Source organism: Genypterus blacodes, unplaced genomic scaffold (assembly GCF_046128005.1).
Source record: "Genypterus blacodes isolate CSIRO-AG114 ecotype Tasmania unplaced genomic scaffold, CSIRO-AGI_Gbla_v1 ptg000021l_1, whole genome shotgun sequence".
Classification (NCBI taxonomy): domain Eukaryota; kingdom Metazoa; phylum Chordata; class Actinopteri; order Ophidiiformes; family Ophidiidae; genus Genypterus; species Genypterus blacodes.
Genome location: NW_027466834.1, coordinates 6,599,958 through 6,623,826, shown reverse-complemented (window position 1 = coordinate 6,623,826; position 23,869 = coordinate 6,599,958). Strand labels below are relative to the sequence as shown.

Sequence of the window (23,869 nt, the reverse complement as noted above, 5' to 3'; positions counted from 1 at the left end):
CAAACGCAAATAGAAACTTTACCTGAACTCATAATGAGGCACTGGGGGCCAGATGTGCAAACATGAAACACGCAGCACAAATTGTTGAGCATTCGCAATTAGCTGGAAAGGAAAGTCTGATTTACTAAGGTTTAGCTAATTATGCAACCAGTGAATGTGTCCACCTACTAAGCTCATTTGCCTAGTGAACGAGAGTTTAATAGGTGCAGCTGAATGATGGAATCTGTCCATCATTCTCAACAAGCTCAGAAAATAAACAAAAATCTAAATTCAGTGATATTGAAATTCAAATACTAGTCAATGAAGTAAAACAAATATTAAAACATTTTACAGGGATGCACTTCAGCTGCTAAATACTGAATTTGGGCATCTATTGCTCCTAAAATCTATGTAACCGGAGTAACCAGAAGAACTATGAAGGAAAGGCTTATGATCCGGTAGATGTTTCTGTTCCGTGATGAACTGAGCTGTCATACTTTGCAACAGTTGTGTGTGTGACACACCTTGATGACTCATGTGGCTACAAACAAACACCAAATGAATACCAATCAATAGTTCATAGTTTTAGAGTGCATTTAGACACACTGATGTCATACATTGATGTTCTCAAACTGAATTGTAAACAATGTGCGGTTTCAAGACATTTCATTTCAGCTGAAAACGGAAATCCTATGATTTGCGGGGAAGGGTTAGGAACTAAAAGTATAAAATAGAGGCGAATCAGTATGATTTTATTGGTTTAGTGATCATAAACATGGTGTTTGCACAAATCTCAGAGTGGTGACCTTATCTTAACTGCACGGTGAGGACGGTTGCAGTCTTAAATTCATAGACCAACACACTCTTTCAACGTCACTATAACAACTCTCATATGCTATGGGGCCCTAAAAACAGCTGAGCTGGCCCTGTGATTGTGTGTATACGTGTGTGTTTGCACTTACGCTAAAGTCCAGTCCTGAATCGAAACTTAACTTCAACCTGGACTAAAAATAACAGAGTTAGAAAAACAGACAAGATAATAACAGGGTGTAAAATCTCTGAGCATGGGCAAGGCTGAGTGAGCTGAAAAGCGAAGGTTTAAATCTCTCTCTCTTTCTCTCTTTCTCGCGTCAGTTTGTTTGCTCTCTCTCTCTCTCTCTCTCTCTCTCTCTCTCTCTCGCGTGCGTGCGCGTGCGTGCGTGTATGTTTGTACCGGCGCCGTAGCTCCGCCCCCCGGGTCCTCTCCTCCGTGACGCGCGGCGTGGATGTCGCCAACAGAGCTTTCAGTAGTGGAAATGGCAGCGCTGAAGCAGGAGCATCGGTATGGGCTCTGCTGCGGCAAAATCAACAAAAACGGCCCCAACCAAACTCTGTACCATGTCAAACTCACTGACACTGCCATTAAGACGCTGGAAGCCTACCAGAACCTCAAGGTAAGCGCGAATTCCGGGCTAAATATGCTAGTTTGCGCGTGCGTAATATGTCTTCCTAACCATCTCCAACTCCTAACAACTGTAAGAAGCCGTTTGCTCTTACTCCCATGAGAAGAGGGGGGATGGAGGAAAAGTTGAAATTGTTTAATAAACAGTCAAACTATCGAGTATAATAGATATACGCGTCGGTGCTTATGTTGCAGCTTGTGTTTGGTTTACTCCGGCTCGGAGTGTTAGCTTGATTTTAATGTGATCATAACAACCAACGCGACAGACTTTGATGAATGGAGGGATTTACTTCAATTCTCCCAATGCCTGAGTGATATTTGTTTTGAAGCAGAAAAAAAGGGGATCAGCCCGTTCTTTTTGCGAGTGTGTGTGTGTGTCTCTGTGTGTGTGAATGTGTGTGTTTGCCAAAGCGTAATCTCCCGAAAACCAGAAGGTATTAAAGTTGTCGTAGGTTGTGATTATGCCGTGAAAAGCCTGATGTGTTGCCCGAATTGAAAGCTATAGATCCGCGTCTGAGATGTATTATTCAGGCTCTATCTGCTCTACGGGAGAATACATTTCGCTCATTTCGCTCTCAGGAATAAATTAATGAACAGAGTATCAAGCGTGTGTTGGGCTCTTCTGTGTCGGGAGACTGTTTTATGGTCTGTAGATTGCTTTTATGGTCCATTAGATTAGACCTAGATAGTTTTGAGTCTATCTGAATGGTCTTTCTCTGAGGAAAAAAAAGCCTCGTCCCGCAGTTGTGATTGTAGGAGAATGATGATTTGTTTTCCTTTTTTTTATCCTGAGCCGTCAGTAGAGGAATAAAGTCATTCGGCGCTGTGCTCCGTGCGTCATCGCCATCATAAAAACAAGGGGTCTGGATGCGGGGATCACGGCTCAGAGGGGGTCTGCGAGCTCTCAAAACTTGGTCGCTTATTGGGTGTCGGGACTCTGCAAGTTGTTGCTGGGCTCTTGTGTATTATTGTTGTATTGGTGTTTTACACGCCCAGCTCGGACCTCATTGGCCCAGAGAGCCAGAGTAAAAGCTCCCTGACAGCCTCCTTCCCTCCAGGGGCCAAAGGAGCAGGAGAGGTTACTGGAGAGTACTGGACTCCACCACTGTGTCCTCAGGATCCCCAGGCTGCAAGGGGCTCCGTTCTAGATTGTTAGAAAAAAGGAATATGTGGCAGACGTAGCAAAAAAAGAAAACCTTTGCATTTGACGGTTCATAGTTTGGAATGCAACAAAGCCATATTGTGACTTTGATTGGATTTGACAAGCCAAGTGTGCCAGTTTGTAGTAGGACAAACTTATGCCTTGTTGCCTAGATAGTCGAAGTTGACTTGATTCACGTATCCAAGCAGGAAACGCGAGTCTCCTGCACGCCGCTGCACAGGGGGCGTATCAAAAGTACCTTTTTAAAAGAAATATAATTAGTTTCAGGGGTCTTTCCTTAGGGATCTGTAGTAATCTTTATTCATTTAGATGAAAAATCCACCCCTCTCTCACACACGCACACACACACTGGCATGCAGCAAACTGATTGACATGAGCAAAGTTTTCTGTAGGCTACATCAATTAATCAGACACATTCCTCTGAAGATTAAGGCCAGAAAGCCCTCATCCACCGACTCGGCTCCGAAGCAATATGACAGTCATTCACTCGAGCCTAAAGCTGAGGGGGAAACGGCAATTTTGACATGTTTGGTGTTTAACGAGGGAACGTTTACACATCTGGTCTGATCGGGTCGAACATTGTAGCCGTTGTTATCCGTTTCCAAAAATCTGGAAGTGGAAGAGCGGCGATATGTTTTCACTCATAAAAAGCCTGAATCAGTGACCAATTTCTTCTTTTTTCTCCTCTCTCTCCCTCTCCTCAGGCGACGCTATCAAATCAACCAGCGATTTGCTTCAAGGGGAGCCAGGGGGTAAGATGTTTCACATTTCACATACTCTCCCTAATGCCTCAGAAATTGAATGTGCTAATTAGCTCTGATTTGCTCTGGAGCACACTTATGACACTGTGCTTCTTATTTGATTTTGAAGCCTCCAATAAGCACCGTTATTAAGCACACACACACACACACACGCACTCTTAAACTCATCAGACCTGCCAGGTTGAAAAGTGCTGTTGTGATAATATTTAAAGGATGATTTGTGTTTTTTTAACTGATTTTAGACTTGAGCTGTTCTATCAAAGCACAATTCTGTAGTGCTGTGTCAGCTATTCTGGAGTACAAATCTACAAAACAGTGAAAGCGAAAGAGAGAGGGAGAGAAAGAGAGAGAGGGAGAGAGCATTCCTGTGAAGCGGCTGAAAGAAAGATGCCTGTGTCCAGTCAGATTAGCCCAGCCAGCGGAGCAGCCCTCCCCGGCTCGGCCTCGCTCGGCCTGCTACACGTTTACCACACAATCGGCCCTGTCTAAAAGGAGCTGTTCTAATCCCCTGCAAGAGCCGATTGCACTGACGAAAGTGACTTTGCTCCGTACACAAACGCCGGCCCTGTGTGTGTGTGTGTGTGTGTGTGTGTGTGTGTGTGTGTGTGTGTGTGTGTGTGTGTGTGTGTGTGTGTGTGTGTGTGTGTGTGTGTGTGTGTGTGTGTGTGTGTGTGTGTGTGTGTGTGTGTGTGTGTGTGTGTGTGTGTGTGTGTGTGTGTACGCTGGCCCTGCGAGCCCTAAGACAGGGTACGCTATACCCCCAGGCTGCTAGCCAGGTTACTGGGTCAGGCTTGCAACTGGGGAGGCTTTGTTCAAAGAGGGGGGGGGGGGGGGGGGGGTAGGAGGAAGGGGAGTCGGCGAAACCCCAGGGAGCCCCCACGTCTCCACGCCTGTTGTCTGTGTGCAGACGTTAAAGATCTGGAATACAGGAATTATACGGAGAGCAGGGGGAACTGTTATTTCTGCTTATCAGGCGCTGCGAGCGAGCGTATACACGCAAATGTTTTTTACCAAAACACAAACAACGCGTGTACACATGGAACTGAGCACATGTAAGACACGCCAGCAAGATTAACAGGCTCATGAGAGAGTCTTTCTGTGAAGCAATGTTAAGTGTCTGCAATTTAAGTGTGCTTTAATCATTGAATAGGATTTGGTGATTATATCTGGGGCTGGCACATTACATATTCAAATTGCTTTACGGAATTCAAGCATAGGCTCCCTCCCCCCTCTGACAATAGTCCCCCCCCCCCCGAGCTGGACGATTGGGCATTAATGAGGTAGCTCCATCCATTGGTGGGGGGAAGGCCAGATTAAGCCGTTAGTGGGGGGAGGATGTTGGTTGAACATGGCAGTCTGGCGTGTAACAGACAGAGGGGGATAACCAGTATCTGTGTCTCCAGGTTGGAGGGCTTGCGACATTACAGATGCAGGTGTTAGCCTAGTTCCTCTTATCCCGCTTTTGCACAGAAAATTTCAATTCCTTCATTCCTCCCCCCCCCCCCCCGGGTTGAAGCCCCCCCCCCTCCACACCCACACCCACACCCACACACACACACACACACACACACACACACACACACACACACACACACACTCTCTTTTCCCAGAAGCCGCACCAGGCTCAGGAGGTCGCGCAGAGATTTGCTTCCACTGACAGTGACCAGCTGTAGAGTTCTCCCCCCACCCCCCCACATCGCAGGAAAAAAAAGCCACAAACCGGAGCTCTTGTGATCTCGTCCTTGCCGGCTCGTGTCATGTCATTTCCTGTAAGGGGGGGGGGCACCTCCAGGGCCACGAAAACCAGAGGAATTCTAACAAACCGGCGTCCTGGCAAGGCTCCACGGCCCGGCGGTATCAGGGGCCCACGACTCCTATCGAGAAATAGCGCGCTGAGGTTTTTCGCCTGCCTTTTTGTTTTTTCTCTCTCTGACCCTGCGGCATTCAGGCCTGCTATTGGAAATTGTCTGCCGAGCTTGTAATCACGCGACGGTAGAAGAAAACGGGCCCTCGGATTCCTACGGAAGGAAACTGTGAAACTCGCATCAATAAAAATAGCGTTTATTTAACTCCAGGCGTACGCTTCCTGTTACGCCGCCTCTTTTTACTCGTCCGAATAGGTTGCGGGTGAAATTAGAGGCGAGTGAACCGAGGTGAACTGATCAATAACCATCTAGAGGAGTGAAAGGGAGAGGAAAAAAAGAAAAGGGGGCAGTTAAAAGCAGAGAACATGATGCAACCAGAAAGAAAGAAAAAAAAAAGAATCTGAGAGAAAGTATTTTCACATTTCACAGAAGCTCGCATATGAAAAGAGAATGTGATTCTGGATTACTTTGAAATGGTTGCCAGGGATTGGAGAATATTATTCCGGACTGCTCTGGGCTCCCACGGCCTGGAATTTCACATCCTAGTGCTTATTTTCCTTCAGGCCTGGCAACGCAGGGGCTGCTCACTGGCCCCGATCTGCATCCATTTACCCAGAAACGGACCTCGCATTAGTCCTTGTTTATTAAATCCACGCCGCGGGCCACGTATTGATTAGGAAACGCGTTCTTTCCCTTCCGCCACCTCAGCTGGCGCGCCTGACGAGCAATCACTGTACCTGAGCGCTTAGAATGCACACACCGACAGAAGTTCAGTTCGAACTCCGCGATACTGTAGCGCCGTATCTCCTACAGTCAGCTGTAACGCGGTGGTTTCATTTCCTCCCCCGGTTCGCAAAAGGAGGCAAATTGCAATTGGCAGAGTAATTGAGAGGATGTTTTTGTTTATAGCCTCTCGCCTGTGTCGTATGTGCACAGCTGCCACATAAAGGCAAGCCGTGCCTGAGATGAGGAGAATGTAGCGGTGCTCTTAGAGATATTTCTCATGACGACTGTGTGTGAAGGCTTTTTCAGCTTCCCCCCGGGCTCCGCTTCCTTCGCCCCCCCCGGCCCCCCCCGGCCCCCCCCGGCCCCCTACGGCCCTCCCCCTGGCTGCCCTCTCGATTATTGTGCCATTTCACTCCACGCCTCGTCTGAATCCTTGGAGGACACCAGGGCCTCTAACTCGCACTCGGCTGTCTTGGCTTTGCCTCCGACTGCAAATAAGCTTCTTCTTCTTCTTCTTCTTCTTTTTTTTTGGCTGTGTGTGTGTATGTGTGTGCGAGTGTGTGTGTATGTGTCCGTGCACAACTGTCAGCTTCTTCTCTTCTCTTTTTTTTCTTTTCTTCCTGGAAGCTAATTAGAATAACAATAACAGGAATGCGGTCGGAGAGCCGTTCTCTCCCTGTGGCACAGCGCTGAGTGGGAGCCATGTTCCACGTGTTTCTGAAAGGGCACACGCCTCTCTATTCATCCAGATGTGTTTAGGGAAGCTGAAGTCCTCCCGTTGTCTTTCCCCTGTGAGGTTTCCCACTGTATTTTTTCTAGAATACAACGCTAGCTCAGGATTGTTCATCAGCAATCAGCCACACAAGTCTTAACACCGACCGGGTCCTAAAGGTGGTGACACACAAACAACACGGCTGTACATTCCAGGATTAGATGCAGCGGAACACTTCGTCACACACTTAAGTTGTGTACGCTTGTTGCGGCTTTGTGTTATTTATTTCTTAAGCCCGGCGCAGGGGGAACGCAACAATTAAAAGACGTTGCTGTTACCCGGGGAAACCAGGAATAACAACAAGAACACCGACGGCAGCGCTTGTTGTGAAATGGTTAGAGTAGAAATGCGCAGTACGTCGACAACCTGTTTGGTCGGTCATAAAGATGAATTACGAGCATGGAACTCCTGACAAACTCGGAGTCAGATAACACACTAACAGAGTTTAGCAAAACAGAGTATAACACCTTTTAATATTCTCAAACGTTTAGGAGTTACGTGCTTGTCATGTATTCCTCTCTTTTCAGCAAAAAAGCTACATCTCAATATCTTACAAAGTTAAGGGAGACTTCATTTAACAGTTAACACATTAAGGTGATTCTAAACACAATTTAAAGAACACACACATACTGTTTCCATCGTCATGTGCAAATGCTCTTAGCATTCTAACTATAGTTCAATATTTAAAACCCAAGGACGTCCATTATCCGGCCTTGGCTCTGGCCTTTATTTTTTCCTGATTTTTTCAAAATGCAGCACAACAGGATATGAGCAACACAAACTCTAAATAAACACCGGCTCAGGCGTGAGGCCCCCGACAGCAGAGGGCAAACTGTACAAACCTGAGAGAGACACACACAACTTCAAGAGTGTAACTTAGTCCCTTTTGTTATGCCGGAGAGGCGGTGAAATAGAGACTCTTCATTCCATCTACAGAACGTCAAAGATTATCGGAAACCAGTTGAGGAAGCACAGTAGGTGTCAAAATCAGACAAAAACAGTGTCTTGAGTCTTGTTACATGCTGCGTAACTCCAAAAGTATATCAGATATACTGTTTAAAGCCGATCTATATATAGCTGGTAGTGCATTTGACCAAATCAAGATGTAAATAGCGACTGAAAGATAACGCACATTAAAGGGTTTGCTGTTGTTTGGATCGTCTCCCCGCTCCCTGCGACTGGAGTTTATGCGTCACGTTGTGGGTTTGTACTCATTTCTCCCACTTTTAATCAGGTTTGGACGTATTTTCACGCACAATCTGTGAATTGTTAAAGGATTACACACTGCCTGCCTGCCTGCCTGCCTGCCTGCCTGCCTGCCTGCCAGTAGAGTCCAGTAACGGGAGCTCCGTGCGATGCTTCCAAATGATTTTTGCTACTGGCTTCAGAGTGTCTGAGGTCTAATAAGCGGCATGCGAAGGGAATTTCATCACGACCCAACACTGTCACTATATTGCGTGCAAATTAAGGAAGGCTTTCAGTGAGAGAATGAACGTATAATTCAATTAATTTGTTTTTGTGTATTCTTATTCTTCGCACACTTTAATGAGAGGCACTCCAGCAGCAGGCTCGTCACTTGTGTGTTCTCTTTTTAAACACGTATAACTGTAGGCTTTCAGACAGACGCAGCCACCGCTGATGTCTCCATCCTTCCTGCCTAGAAGAGGAAGGCACCTACAGTTAGGAGGGGTGGGCTGTCAGGGGTGTGTGTCTGGGTGGGGGGATGGAGAGTGTTTGTGGAGGTTGACAGATTAGCCTCAGCATCGTGGAGAAAGACTGATTTTGCTTGGCATAAGAGGCAGTACCTTGGGGGATGCTCGACAGTTGCCCATCCCCATATCCCCACACTGCTCCCGTCAATCCCCACCCCCTTCTTTTGCTTTCCTGTCTCTACCAACCCCCCTCAGTGAATAGACCTCGAGCGCACAGGAACCACCACATCCACCACTGAAAGCACGGTTTAGACTGCGAGTGCTGATGTCTCACGTTTTGTTTTGTAACAAATGAGTCACAGTTGGAATTGTGGATGGCACTAAACAAGGCTGGATGACGGTGAACGGGGAATAATCATCTAAACCTGCGCCGTTCTCTGGGACTTTGTCTGGACAACATTGCAACGCCGCTTGTGTCATGAGTGCTGCAATGACACTCAGCGACTCAACTGGTGGAGTGTATAACAGAATCAATAGTAATCCATGGATGACATACTATGTGTTCCTCAGGTTTGCAGTTACAACACAGAGTGTATCCTGAAGAGGCACATCTTCAATACAACAAACACATCCCTGATCCATCCCCCTCTTCACAGATGAATCACAACGGTGTCGGGCACATTCCTAAAGGAGGACCGGCTATCCCTCATGCACTTGCTCTATTGGGAGCCACCCCCACCCCCAACCCCCAATTCCTCCCTCTACTCCCCAACAACACACGGGCCACACGTCCCTGCTGTTCATGAATAATCCAGGCGGGCCGACGGGCCATTGCACTCAGCTTTGTGGGGGAAGAAGCTAGAACAAAAGACGGGCGGCTCACAGAGCAGCTATGGCTGAGTAGGCTCAGATGAGAAAACAATGGTAACTAGTGTCAGTACAGACAGGGGCAGGAGGCAAAGACTTCAGAGTAAATCACAGATCCAGGCGCCCGCTCCCATCACAATGCTGCCACGGCAAATACCACAGTTGGCAACCTTGGCTCCTCGCTCTCGTCTGCCGAGCGAAGAAAAAGACAGAGAGAGAGAAACTATCCTCTCATCGCTCGCGGCAGATGTTTGGCTCGCAGCAGCAAAGCAGAGGAGAACAGTGGATCTGCTTAGTCCAGCTAGTTTCTTTAAATCTCTCTCTCCTCAACAAAACGGGGAGGGTTAAGAACCCCCAAAGAAAGATGAGCAGTTTAAAACACGCTCGGGGAGTTAAAGGTGGACTTTTACAAGGACATCACTGATGCTGCCCTTTGTCCTTGTTTAACTGCTGAGCCCCCTGCCAGGAGTTTCTGTTCCAGTCCAGTTCACACCTTACAACAGCTTGAAAGTATTTGACATCTCCGAGCACGCCGTGGCCCTGGAGCAGCAGATGTGGCCGGGCCGGGGCCACAGAGGCGGTTATTGTATCGGCCTGTGCGCTCCGCAGGGGGGGGGCCCGCGCTGACAAGGTGCTAAGGATTGCCAATCCCGATGCCATTTGGCTGCTTTGACTGTAACTGTCCGGCAGCTAAGCTTTGCCGGTTAATGGACTCACGCCGCCGTTGCTCTTTGTTTTTTTTACGAGGCAGCTTCATTTTATTAAACTGGCAGATGTTAATATTAGACTCAGATTATAATGTTATCCCCTAAGCCTTTCTCTGATGAATTAATCAGGAAAGGATTTCAGAAATCGTAATTACAATACGGAGAAATTTCAATATTTTCTCTATAGAAGTTTTCCCTGGACAAATAATTGAAATTTAATAACTATCTGGTATTGAAGTGAAACAGCTGTGTCACATTACATGGAGAAATGATTTAACATGGCTGGATGTGCTGCATAATCTCACTGTAGTGTAGATTAAGTAAGTAAGTAAGTAAGACTGTTGTATTTAGCAGTATTCATCTTCTTCATTAAGACATCATTTGTTATCATCACTATATACAACATATTCAAGTATTTAAAATCAAAATTACCTTTAAAACTCACCTAACCAGGGCCTCACTGACATGAATGTGAAAGCTGGACGTTGTTAAAATCATATTTTTCAGTCGGCTGTCTTAACTGAATAGTGTTTCTTCTTCTTTGTTCGCTCGTGGGACGTTTGCGTTTTGTCATACTGCGGGTAGTAAACGTTTCTATTTCGGCGTCGAGGGGCCGGAGCCATCAGCGATTGTATAACTGAGGGGATATTTGACCTCGGTCCCTGCGTGTGACCTCTGGGAGTGCGGGGGCATCCTCTACTTAAAATAAGATGGAGGGGGAATCTGTGCCGTGTTGCCCGGGGGGATAAGGGATCAGAGCAAAGCCCCGTGACTCAGCAGCTCCTTCACAATATACACCATCTCTCTGATTGACAGTGTGTGTGTGTGTGCTACCTGCCACTGAGGGAACAATCCATAGTTGATTTAATCAGCGTTGAAGAGGTGATGATGATGATGATAATACAGGCCACCTGCATACACACATGCTGTGATGATAAGTCATTACCACATACAAAGTTATATTCAAAACAGCAAACTGTAGTGTTCTGAATATTCAAACTACTGCAAAGATCATAGATGCAAACCCAAAGAACAGTTCTATAAGGCTGGAGAGCAATGTTTGTCTTTGTTTCATCACCTGCTGTGTTAAAGATGGACATCACAGGAATATACTTATGTGACAACAAGTTATGTTACAGGAATGCACGTGCCAGCTGTTTGCCGTTTTGCCAGCTGACCTTTGAATCCAGAGCTGTTCACAGGCTTGTTTACACATCCACAGATAGCAGTTTGGTCAGGTTAAGTTGTTTTGAAGTCATTTCCCTTCTGCGCTACTCCAAGGTCAGGTCAGGTGAGCGTGAGGTGAGGGAGTGAGTTTAGCCCCCGGAGGAGCCCCTGCAGCGGGAAGCCACGGGTTAAATGACATATGGTTACAAAGCTTGGAGGGAAGCTGTGAATAAAACGGGGTGTGACCTCTGAACAGTCTGACCTGAGTGACATTGATTAAAATTAGAATGTGAAGTGTGCTCAGTGGGAAGGGATGGAGGTGACAGCCAAATCTAACGCATGGCTGCATGGGACGTGGGGATGCCAGCGCCACGCTCAATGTGTGTGTACGTCAGGCTGCGATCTGTCGTCCCCAGGCTGCGTTTACGCTACAGAAATTAGATATTAAAACCATATCTGATCTTTTAAACCCCTATAAGGAACTTGTTGCTTCTTGTTTAGCTTCTTGAAACACTAATTCTAAAAAGATGGCTTGTTTTTTTTCATTTCTAATCAGTTTTTTGCTCAATCATGCTCATTAATGAGATCAAACCCTAAAGCAGACGTCTGAAGGATTTCACCGTATGAGCAGCCGGACAGAAATAGGTCAGAATTAATGGTCAGTTGTGCGTCCCGAGTGTCCGTGGCCTTGTGGGCTGCTTTGCATTCGTGTTGACATGGGTGGGCCGCACACACGAGGGAGAGAGCTAGAGGCTGGTTGGGGGTGGGGTGAATGGCATGCATTGGGTTTCAGGAGGGGAGGAGGAGGAGGAGGAGGAGGAGGAGGGGTGTGACAGGAGGAGCTGTTCATTGGCTCCACGCTGCAAAAAAAAAAAAAACTGCTTATGGCTTTGCTGCATGACTGGGCATTTGTGACAGCTATAGTCCGGCCTGCCACATCTGCCAGGGGGCACTGCACTCTCTGCCAGTCAGCCTATAATCAATCACTTACCACGAATAACAAAAGAGCCACTTTCAATCGCTCTGACTGGCGTTTGTTTGTCTCGAGACCTGCAGTTAAGAAGTCTGTGTACTTTGGTTTGACGTGGGACCACGGCGTCCACCACAAAGACTCACTGTAAATGCGGTAAAGCGATACTCGGCCCCTGCGCAGCGGCGGCGGCGGTGGCGGCGGCGAGCGTGTATTCGTGCCGGGAGAGGACGGGGCGATAATCATTCTCGTGAATCTAGGACACGCTTCCAACAACTGAGACGCAGCTGTAGGCAGTGTAACACAGAGCTGCTGCCCTCTGTTCTGTTCTTGTTTTTTAAAGGACATATCACCTGTTGGTTAATGACTTTCAATGTTTAACCGAAGCCTTTTAGCGGAAATAGGTTTGTAGGTCATTTTATGTAAGATGTTTCTAGCAGGGACACACTCTTACCCTGCTGGGTTTGTTTGTTGCTAGGGAGCCAGGGAGCGCAATACGAGGAGAGGAGGAGAGGAGGAGGTTATCGAGCAAGTACAAATCTGTCTGCTTATATACCATTGTTATGGTTTGCATAGCCAGGCTCCGCCCATGACCCGCTACAGGTCAGCCTCTCTGACCCCGGGAGGTCCTGGAGAGCCTCTGTGATTGGCTGAGGTTGGAGATTTTTAGGTCATATTTAAATGCGTGATTTAAAAAAAAAAAGGAGAGAGAGAGACCAGGGAGGAAAGTTTGCTCTCTGGTTTACAAGTGTTTTTCCATTTTCAGATTACTTCCACTCAGATCAGGCGGCATCTGGGAGAGATGAAGCGTGTTTATTGTATGACACGTCACTCCACACACTCATAACAGCCATAACACAAATCAGCAGCAGCAGCAGAGCTAGCAGATGCATTTCAGCACGGCAGAGCGAAACACAGAACACTGCAAAATGGGCCAAAACCAACAAAACTCTCTGACAAAACTGGCTTTTTGTAAATGAGCTTGGAAGCTTTTTGATTTGGGGGGGCGGGGGTGGAAAGTGGTGGAGTTTCAAGACAATAAATAAAGCAGATTCAGAGTGAAGGAATGAGATAAAGAGAATAGTTTCACAGCACAGCTTTTCATACCAGGATCAAAGTGAGTGACTCTACATTCTAACGCTGTGATGCTAAAGTGGATCAGGTGGCAGGGCAGCTGTTTCATCGTCTTGTTTGTATTTCCAACAATTTCCCTCTCTCTCCTCCTCTCTTTAGTACATCAAGATACCGGCGCCGTCCCCCGACTCTCCTGACGCACTCAGAGTCTTCTCCTTCTACCTGTCCAGCGACAGCAAAGACAAACCTCAGTCCAGCTTCGACTGCATTCACCAGTATGTCTCAGGGTAAGCTAGCGCTCACAAACGCCCCCGCCTCAGTCCCACACACGTGGACACGTCGGTGTCAGATGGAAACCGGAGGCTTCCCAGACAGTGACCTCTCTCTTAAACACACCTCCTATTACAATTCCAGTAGCTGCTGACCACATATGAACTGTAGTAACAGACAGTACACTGTTAGGCTATTTTCATGCATGACTACAATAATACTCCCAGGCTGTCGTACCGCAACTGACCTCAAAGGTGTGACTAGAAATAATTGGGAACACTGAGGCAGTGTTAGTGGCCGCGCAGAGTCCCAGGCTGCATTGAAGGGTTACATTAGTGCTGCTTTACTTGGCCCTGTAGCTCTCAGAAACCTTTCAGTTTGAAACAACTGCACATTTGTTGTTTACTTTAAAACACAGGAGAGGGATTTGCATGCAGACACAAGTCACAGCACCGAGTCATGTGTGCAACAGACCACACTGCATTTTATTGTGCGGCGGCTCGAGAGTCGACGGTTTTGATTAATGACCCAAAGATTGAGCCGAGCCAAAGAATTTGTAACCTTAAACTCCTCTCTCTCTTCTCCCCGCGAAAAGGGAGGGCAGGGATCACCTGGAGGGCCAGGGTAGCATTCAGGACAAGATCACAGTGTGTGCCACAGACGACTCCTACCAGACGACACGGGAGCGCATGTCGCAGGTGGAGAAGGACATATGGAGCCGCTCAGCCATCGAGATCAAGCCGGGGCCAAGTAAGGTTTCTGCTTTTAACGGCCGCGTCTATATTCTGCTTCTAAGCGTTCCGGCCTCGGTTAACGCGGCAGCCGTCAAGCACGGAGGGAAGAGGACAGATAATCGGCGGGAGAGCTCATGTTCTCAGAAAGCTTAAGATGCGTCGCTCCTCACCAGTTCATCCTGCTGATAATTGCCATATGGCGTGGAAGTTATCACATAATTGATCAAAGCAGTGGGTTGCAATTATTCACGGCGGAGGGATGCCTCTCTTTCTTGTAATTCCCCTCCATTTGGGCCAGATTGCTCAGGCGCTGTGCCAGCTCGCCTGCCAGCGCCGTTAATGTGATTGACTTTGCCAGGAGTACGTGCTAACAAGTCTCACGCTGAGCGGAGGAAGTTCTGACTAAAAGTTTAATTACAGTCATTGGGATTAGGTTCATTTTCACACTGAGAAAAACATCACACATTCTCTAAATATCATCGATAAAGGAGGCCAGGGTTAACCCGGGGGTAATGTAGGTCCGAGACGCAAGCACCTCCATTGTTTTCAGTTCATTCTCCGTACTCGCCGCGCCGCTCACCGCCGAGCTGTGAATCCGTGCCTCATCATTTATTAAATCGACCATATTGCACATCAAGAAATAAACGAGCTGCGCCTCACGACATTTAGAGCTCCCCCCCCCCCCCCCCCCCCCCGTGACTTTAAACATCACATTATACGAAACGGAAACAACGCGGCGCCGACCATCAACGCTGTCCAAATCAGTTGTCCGGCCCCCAGATTCCACAGATTCCACACATCAAAGCCTCTCCTTACGGAAACAATCTCTTAGCGGGGCTTTTGCATAACTGAACTAATTTATAATGGTGAAAAATACGCAGCAGAGTTGGGAGGATCTCTCCTGATTCTTCTCCTCAAGCGTGTGAACTGGCTTTGACTATTCCTGGACACCAGAGAGAGGGGAATGAAAGGGTTATGGATCAGCAGTGTTGCGCTCTACAGTCTGAAGAGTTCACAATCATCCTGTGGCGGCTGACTGTCTTTTTACGGCGCACTAATAGTACACTCATCTGAAAGAAATGTCTATATACCCACTCCAAATTACAGCTTTGCACAGGAGAAAAACTTCCACTATTTACAATAAACTGTATGATTTAAACCTTAATTGCCCCTAAGGGAAAAGATGCAGAGGATGTCACAGGCCTAGTTTTGGATTAAGATTACTTTTATAAACGATACCCTATACATTTTTATTCCTAACCAATAGCCTCTCATCGAATCTGAAGCCGCTGCGGTTTTCCTAATTTGTTCACGTGGCTTTTCTACGGCTTCATAAACGGATCAGGTGTCCCGACCTGAGCCAGCCTGTCGTTCTCTTTTCGATCGGCGATAAATTCCCTTAAGATTTCAAACACTTCCCTCAAGCTCATCTACTACTATTTACTCCGGTCAAACAACGGCTCTAGCCGCCGCGTATTTACAACGCTGCCGTACAGGTTGTCTCAGCCAAGGAGAGAGATTGGACACAAATCAACAAACAAGCTCCTGCACGACTACGTACAAGTTTTACACTTAATCTGCTGAGGAGTATTCCATGATATTTAGATTCCTGCACATTCTGTTGCAGCAAATGAACAGTTTACTGGTGTTTTACTACTACTGGTCTAATACGCCGTCCCCTGTGAAAGAGATGTAAAGTCTCCTGACCTGAAGCAACCTCCAAAGTATGTCTTAAAGTTGTAATGAGATTACGGTCTGCAGATATCTATAGGCACAGCCGCTCCACCGCCCCGAGTGCGTCCAGCTGAATTAGTCCTGCAAGAGGAAGAAAGGGCCTCTCTGTGTGTGTGTGTGTGTGTGTGTGTGTGTGTGTGTGTGTGTGTGTGTGTGTGTGTGTGTGTGTGTGTGTGTGTGTGTGTGTGTGTGTGTGTGTGTGTGTGTGTGTGTGTGTGTGTGTGTGTGTGTGTGTGTGTGTGTGTGTGTGTGTGTGTGTGTTGGGCCTCTGTGTGTGTGTGTGTGTGTGTCTCGGGCGCTTTAGTTTCCATGCTCCTCTGTTTACTCAGCAGTGGGCTAAACCTTCACTGTCAGCTCCTTCACTGTTCCCTGCTTCCCGGTCAAACTGCCTCTGCATGGCGACGCTGCAGGTGAAAGAGTACAGGAGGTTTGGTCGAGGTGATTTTTTTCCGATTACCATGAAGGCACCACCTCTAACCCACCTGCTCCATTTGCATTAAGCGTGCCGTGACAGTAAGGGAGGTAAAGGGAAGATCAATGTGCGTGGGCCTGCTTTTGCCTTTCAGAAGAGAAAGATATGATTTGTTTCCCTATCCGAGCCTCGATCAGGAATATTCCATTCCCTATTCAAGGATATCATTGACATATCCTTTCGTTATCAGATCAGTCATCGTGTTTGCTGGCCGTTCACTTCCGTTTAGCGCTGCGATCCATTTATCAGTCAATATCTCCAGCAAAGAAACCGGTTCCTCGGTCGTGACGTTGAATGGAAAACATGATACTGTGACACCGAGTTGGCTGGGAAACCATGTCAAAACAATAAAGTGTCTCTGTCTTCTCTTTGTTTTGATCTCAAGGTAAGTGCGTGAAGGTCCAGAGGAAGCAGGGTCTAGTATCGGGGTCAGATAGCAGCAGCGGCAGCAGCAAGCACTCCCCCAGCAACAAGAGGAGCCTGGTCCCGAGCCCTGTGGCACACCGGCCCTTAAGGGATCGGATCATTCATCTGCTGGCCTTAAAGCCCTACAGGAAACCCGAGCTGCTGCTGTGGCTGGAGAGGGAGCGGGCCAGTCCAAAGGACAAGGCTGACCTGACCTCAGTGCTGGATGAGGTGAGACATCTGGCACATTGCTATGTCAACACGGAGACGGCCGGCGATTCAATAAACGCAAACGCAACAAGAAAAAACAAAGAGCTGTGATTGTTGCACGTGCACATGTCTGTGTGTCAGGTGTTCCCATGGCTTCACATTGTATGCATAAGAGAGATGTGATCATAAAATTCGACTTAGCCACGTCTGGATTGACTAACAACAAACCTAAGATTCACCGCCGGCCTCATTTTTGCAGAGCGACCCGCGGTGCAGCTGAAGAGGTTTGATATCCCTCAGTTTATTCTGAGGTGCAGATCTTCCTGAGCACACAATGCCAAAGTGTCCCACTGCAATCATCAAGTTGAGACTACGCCGCCGCCGGTAGCTGTAATTAGGACTGTGCCTTAATTATCTTTGGAGGAGAAGATTGTGTTTTGACAGGAGAGGGCTCGGGTGTGCAGCAGGGATCTGACTACTTTAAAAGAGCTGGAAGGGGTTTGAGAGGCACTGTGGGCGGATTTGTTTTTTTCACGGGCAGGGTTCACCGTTAACACTAGACACAATGTAGACCCACGAATGTGCTGAAAGGTCTTAGAGGGTTATGGGATCGTTTGTTAAGCTTTTACGTCTGTTCAACTCCAATCCTGACAAACGTTTTGGGGGGGATTTGTTCCATTTCCAGGTCGCCAAGCTGAATCCCAAGGACCATAGCTTGTCTCTGAAGGATGAGCTCTACAGACACGTCCAAAAAGACTGGCCAGGCTACGTGGAGGAGGAGAAGCAACTCATCCACAGGCTCCTAACCAGGTTGGTAGGAAATCCAGGCACGCATCCACCGGGAGGAGGAGGAGAGGGAGGAGGAGGAGTGACTCTGTTTTACTGCCGTCTGTATGAGGAAGAAGCTGTAGGAAGCAGATTACCGCCGACGAGGGTTTGGTCATGGAGGTTAAATCTGCTGCTATTGTTCTGCCCGCTGGAGACCTCTGGATCTCTGCGGTCATCTCCTGTAGATTAATGGCTCCAGAATCACCAAACACACACACCGCGCAGCAGAAAAGCGTGTAGAAGTATAAAGAATATTCACAAAAAGCTAGAAAGTTTAAAAAGCTGAGTCTGTTTTGTAGCTCAAGTGCCTTTTTCCTTCCCGTTTGTTGTCCCAGGCCGTTTACCTCGCAGAATAAGAACAACCGTCTTAACTGAAGGTGCTTATGTTCCTTCGTCTTTCTTCAGGAAACTTCAGCCTCTGCACAGTAGCCAGATGAGGAGTCCCCAATCCAGCCATTCATTCCACAAGACTCCTGGGGACTCTCCCTCCCAGCTGAGCCCTGCCAAGAGCCTCTCTGTGGTAAGAACTCACCTCTCGCCAGCAACTTTGCTTTCCTTCACTGAGAACCATCAGGGAAATGAACTTGGACGGTTTCTATTTTGTGCGATTGACGCCGAGCAGCACAAGACTAAATACTTGTCAGATTGAAAGTGCCTTTGCATGCCAGCGAGTTGTGTTTGTATACATCTATACACTTTGACAAAGAGATTGTCCAGAAGCAAAGAAAGAAAACTCACTGTGCTCTCTTTGTTTTGCTTTTTGAACAGAAGCGTCCATTGCTCCCCGATCCCTCCAACTGTCAGACTCCCAAGAAACAAAGACTATTAGACCCGTGTTTACCTCTGCAGTCCCCATCTCCCGGGGACTGCGGCACCAACGGGCCTCGTAGCTCCTCCAGTCAAGGCAACGCCACCACGCCCATCAAACTGGAGTGCGAAAGAACCAACAATCACGTCCAAGGGAGCCCCAACGGCCTGCACCCCCGGCACAAACTCAGCGTCCAGTCCGCGGCGACGTTCCCCAAAGCCGAGAGAACGGCGCCGCCTCCCAGCGCGCCCAGCCCAAAGCCCCCGCACACTCAGCCCTCCATTTGCACTGACCAACAGCTCACCAACGGCCAACACAAGAAGAAGAAGTCCAAAAAGCACAAAGACAAGGAACGAGAGCGCTTAAAACCCGACTGGATAGAGACCAGCCCCGACCTGAAGCAGAAGCAGGAGAATATCAAAGGTGAGTTCAATGGTTTTGTTCTGTAATCCGTCAGCTTTCATTAGCAACTGCAAGGGAGAGAAAGAAACATCTATTCTCAGTGTTAGGGCAGAGCTGTTGTTGCCTATAGTAACCTGGAAACAACAAATCATTCATCATCATTTAAGAGAGTGGTGAGTAGCTTTAGAACTGTAACACTTCCTCCGCCCGCGAGTCCCCGCACGCCTCCGTCTAAGTCTGTTGATGATTGACTGCAGAACAGCTGGGTGACCTACGGACCGGTGCCCCCCCTCCGCGCGCTCCGGCTCGCTGACGTCACCGCCTGCCTTGGAACAGATCTCTTATCGGGGACAGTGATAAATGTTTCCAGCGGCTCTGCTACGTCGACAGCATTATCATATTTGCATTGGCATATTGCTTTAACCTTTATTTTCGCTCTGTTTTTGCCTGCGTGTGTGTGTGTGTGTGTGTTTGTGTGTGTGTGTGTGTGTGTGTGTGTGTTTATCTGCAGATCACGAGCGGGGGAAAACACATGTCAGTCGAACGTCAGCAGAGGACCTGCCGGATTATTTAATGTAAGTCGACTCGTGGTTTGGTCCTTGTTTCCAAACGCAGAGATGAATCACGTAAACACTGTCGGGTTCCAGCTCAGTCTGCGGGTCCACGTGCGTTGTTGATTCACCATTTTCTCCTCAGCTCGTCCCAGAAAAAAGGGTTCATTTCAGCTTCTAAACATGGATATAAATAGTAGGAATTAAACCACATGTCTTAATGGGCTGTAGCAAAGCTTCACTGGGAATGACATGAAAAACAAATGAGCCTATGTCTTATATTTATACATCTGGTCAACACATCACACAGTCTGCAGCTGTGACGTGTCAGAACAAGCCCGCCGCTGTTCTGCACTGCCACCTGCTGGATGGTTTGGAGGGATTTCACGAGGATTCTGTCGTCTCTTTCCCTCAGAAAATACAGCAGCGTTAAAGCACTGGAGCAGCGGCAGCAGTACAAGGAGGATTTCTGCGCGGAGTACGACGAGTACAGGGCTCTGCACGACCGCATCGGTGCCATCACAGAGATGTTTGTGCAGCTGGGGTCAAAGATCAACACTCTCTCCCCGGGAACGCAAGAGTACAAGGTACTGACACGGACACAGGACGGATCACAGTCAACATCTCACTCACACACACACACACACACACACACACACACACACACACACGCACACCGTAGACTAACATTTGGTTTTTGTTGATCTTTCCAGCTCATGGAGGACCAAATACTACAAAAGTACCGAAAGTATAAGAAAGTAAGACTTCTCGCAAGCTCTCATTCTTCTTGTGTAGCACTAAAACCTTTGTGTTGTATTCCTGAACGTTCACACTTCTCTCTCTCTCTCTCTCTCTTTTCTCTTTATTTCAGAAGTTTCCCGGTTATCGGGAAGAGAAGAAGCGATGCGAATACCTGCATCAGAAACTGTCGCATATCAAACGCCTGATTACAGATTACGACCGAACGCAGGAAGTCTCCTAGTAATCGGCCTCTGCCCTCAGCGGGGGAGGGGGGGGGAGGGGGGTTTCTAACTGGACCAAAAGACTCCTCTGATGGACTGGGAATGACTGGGAATGACTGCCCAGGCTGGGGGTCCCGGAGTATCTCCAAACCCCTCGGATCACAGCCCAAACACTTTTCACTTTAACTCATCCTAAGTGTTAACGCAATCGGGGGAGAGGGGACGGGAGGGGGAGCCAGGTTCCTCTCATCAAAAGCGGGAGCCGAGACCACCGACTCGTGATCCATCTGACGCCCCCCCCCCCCTTTAACACTATGATGTCAGCGGTGCTTATTAGCCGCCGCTGTCATGGCTGGATGTTGTTCTGCTGTAGGGAAACAAAAAAATGGTTAGAAGACAAAATGAAAGCCAAATCTGTTTTTGTTTTTGTTCCTAAATGCTAAATAGCTGTGATCACTCCTGCCTGATTGCATTTTGTATTCTATCCTTTTGTCTTGTTTGAACTAAAAAAAAAAGAGTTGATTTGTAAAAAAAAAAAAGTATTACGTTGATGGTACAATCAGTTTAAGGGGAAGATGAACGCGTTTAAGGTCCTTTATATTGAAACACTGGTACACAAGTCACATCCTGGCCTCATTCAGAGAAATACTCCTGATTAGATAATGACAATAACAAAAGAAAGTTCCAGAGCGTCTCAACTTTACTTCTGTCAGATTGTGACACAGTTTAAAATTGGGACTTAACACTAAAAAGAGCTTGATGTGAAGTATGAGTGTCACCTTTCAGTCATGAGGAAGTGTGTCTCGTAGCGTTCCGTCAGTGTCCCATGCTGGAATCTCTCACAAACCTCTACACACACCCCAGCATAGTGTAACACACAGCCTACCATGAACTGCCTTTGGTTACATAAGGAAACACACAGCCCTGTGTTTACGCTGTACATGTTGCTCTTTTCACTTTAGTCTCCGTTTCAAAGCTTACAGGGTAATTTACTTTGGTCTCGTCTAAACACCCACATTTTACATTTTGTATGATTTTTTTGATCTGGTTGAAGTCTTGATGTTTATTACGGGGTTTCATTGAATAACAGTGATTCACATCAGTCATTGTGACATTATGGTGTTACTTTCCTGAACGTTGACTGTTTGAATGCCTTTAACAAACTGAATTGTAATTTTTAACTACGACCCCTGTCAGTAAACCAGCTTAACCAGTTTGGGCACAGGGAGCAGGCTGACCTCTAGGGGGCGCCTGTGTGACTCATGGACTCATCTTGATCATTTTACTTTCTTCAGGCAGGTCCATTTGAATCACCACACGCTGTAATTCCATTAGACCGTACTTAGCTGTGGCCCTAAAGTAGGAAACCAAGTTCAGATGAAACGTTGCGTCGATGTAGCTGTACTCACTTCTGTTGTCTTAACGGTGGCTGAAACTAGGAGAAGGAAGATAATATATGCCTTAACATGTATGACAGACATTTCCAGGACCCTGATCCTCCCTCCCTCCCTCCCCTTCCCCCTCTGTGGCGTTACATACTTTGGTTTTAGTTGAATCTCGGTTGTCTTAAAGTATTCTCAGAAGTTGTATTTAAATGTCTTTTTAGTTTAATTTAAAAAAATCCAGTGTCTGGATTGTTGTTGTGCAGCAGTTGTATCATCTGTGTAGATGTCTTTACATGTGCGTCTGAACCATTTTTCTGTTTTTAAATGTCACATTTTCTTCTCGTAAATCTGTTGGATAATCACAAACCGGATAGGAACTCCGTCCGGTTCTCCCTCCAGCGTTCTCTATTGTGTTAATAACGATGCGTTTCATATTCTATTGACGTCTTATCTGATGGTCAGTGGGCTCCGTGTCACTGACTCATTGTGCTCTTTGAATACATTTGAAGGATCTTTCCCACGCTCTGGATTCTGGGATGTGAAGTCGCTCATTCTTGCTTCGTATTCATATTTCTTAGAATGGAATATTTATAAGCACTGAGCATTGAAGGAATCAGATCTATTTTAAATATGAAACGGAATCAAATCATGTGACTTTCTTACAGTAGATGCATTTTGGGTAAGAGCTTGTTTTGTTACAATGCACAGATGGATTGTATTCAAAGAGCACACGGCCCACAAGAGTACTACAGTTTAATAGTACTGAAACGGAATTAAACATCACATTTTTGGAGCTTGTATCATAACAAAGTATTTAGCATCCAACTGTAGTGTTGTAAGCGATCTGGCCACTTCTCACCTGACTGATCTACAGTTATATCGCCTCTATCGTTCCTTAGACAAATAATCTTATCCTGGTCAAATCATTCTGAGCACTGACACTGGACTAAAGCTGCTAGTTGATGATATTTTCGTGCCAATATTCTGTATTTTTCAAGAACAAATTGACTATTTTCATGCCGCCTGAGCTTTCACCTCTCAATAAATAAGTCAATAATTCAGTTTAAGGGCTTCCCAGAGTAACGCTGCTGATCAGTCGTGCCGCAGTCAATACAGAATCAAACAATCTGCATCATATCTATGAAAACGGACGGCACAGCTCGGCTAATATTTATTTGAATAAACGACGATTATATCAGCAAACCATTCCTCCTGTTTCTTATATTTGTTTTGGGGAAAACCCACGGCGAGCTTCTGGCGCAGACTGAATTTGACCTTTTTGCAGGAGCTACCCGCTGCTGTTCGGTGCCTTTTCACGCAGAAAGCAGAGTCGCTCTCAAATCCATCATTGGTATTCTGGAAAACCCTTGAGCCGACAGTATTTACAATCACAGATTCGCGTTGTTAGCAGGGATTTTTGATACGTTTTTGAACGACTCAACTTCACATTGGATGCCTTTGCAAAAAGAAAAAACGATGTTACATGTGCACACAAAGACGATGTTCAAGTTCAGTTGTGACAATGTTGTGCGTTTTTCAGAATGGAAGGTTTTCCAGGGCACCAATTTGTGTTGGGTAGATGTCACATCTGGAGGAATGCACACCTGGATGTTTGCTGTGCCTGATTGGTTTATGAGTACTGGAAGAAACAATGCACCAACAGAAAACGTGAAATGTAATTTTCTGTCTCTACTTCAACTGCAATGGATTTACCTAGGAGAACAAATGTCTCTATTTATTGCTTATTGTGTGTTTGTTCGTTTTTTGGGGATTCTACTTTGCTTAGTTTCTTCATTCTTTTTCACAGCAAAAACTCAGACGTACGGTGAAAGGGAAATGGAATATATTTTTTAAATTTCCGATGGTGGTTGCTTTATCACATCATCGTCTCGAAAAAAGCTTTCAGAAAAAAAAATGTATTGTTGTCTCAAGTTATATTGAAAAATAAAGCTCTTTTCAACCGGT

The 23,869-nt window shown here is 46.8% G+C and overlaps 1 protein-coding gene across 1 annotated transcript; it reads left to right on the top strand.

Annotated features, from left to right (window-relative positions):
• Nucleotides 1-1,249: 1,249 nt before the first annotated feature.
• LOC142991904 (RNA polymerase II elongation factor ELL) lies at nt 1,250-23,788 on the top strand. The gene is made up of 12 exons (XM_076142077.1): nt 1,250-1,412; nt 3,287-3,334; nt 13,303-13,430; nt 14,009-14,168; nt 16,744-16,989; nt 17,654-17,778; nt 18,202-18,316; nt 18,565-19,027; nt 19,518-19,581; nt 19,973-20,144; nt 20,271-20,315; nt 20,429-23,788. The coding sequence occupies exons 1-12, from the start codon at nt 1,275-1,277 to the stop codon at nt 20,537-20,539; spliced, it is 1,815 nt and encodes a 604-aa protein (XP_075998192.1). The 5' UTR covers nt 1,250-1,274; the 3' UTR covers nt 20,540-23,788.
• The last annotated feature ends 81 nt before the right edge of the window (nt 23,789-23,869 follow it).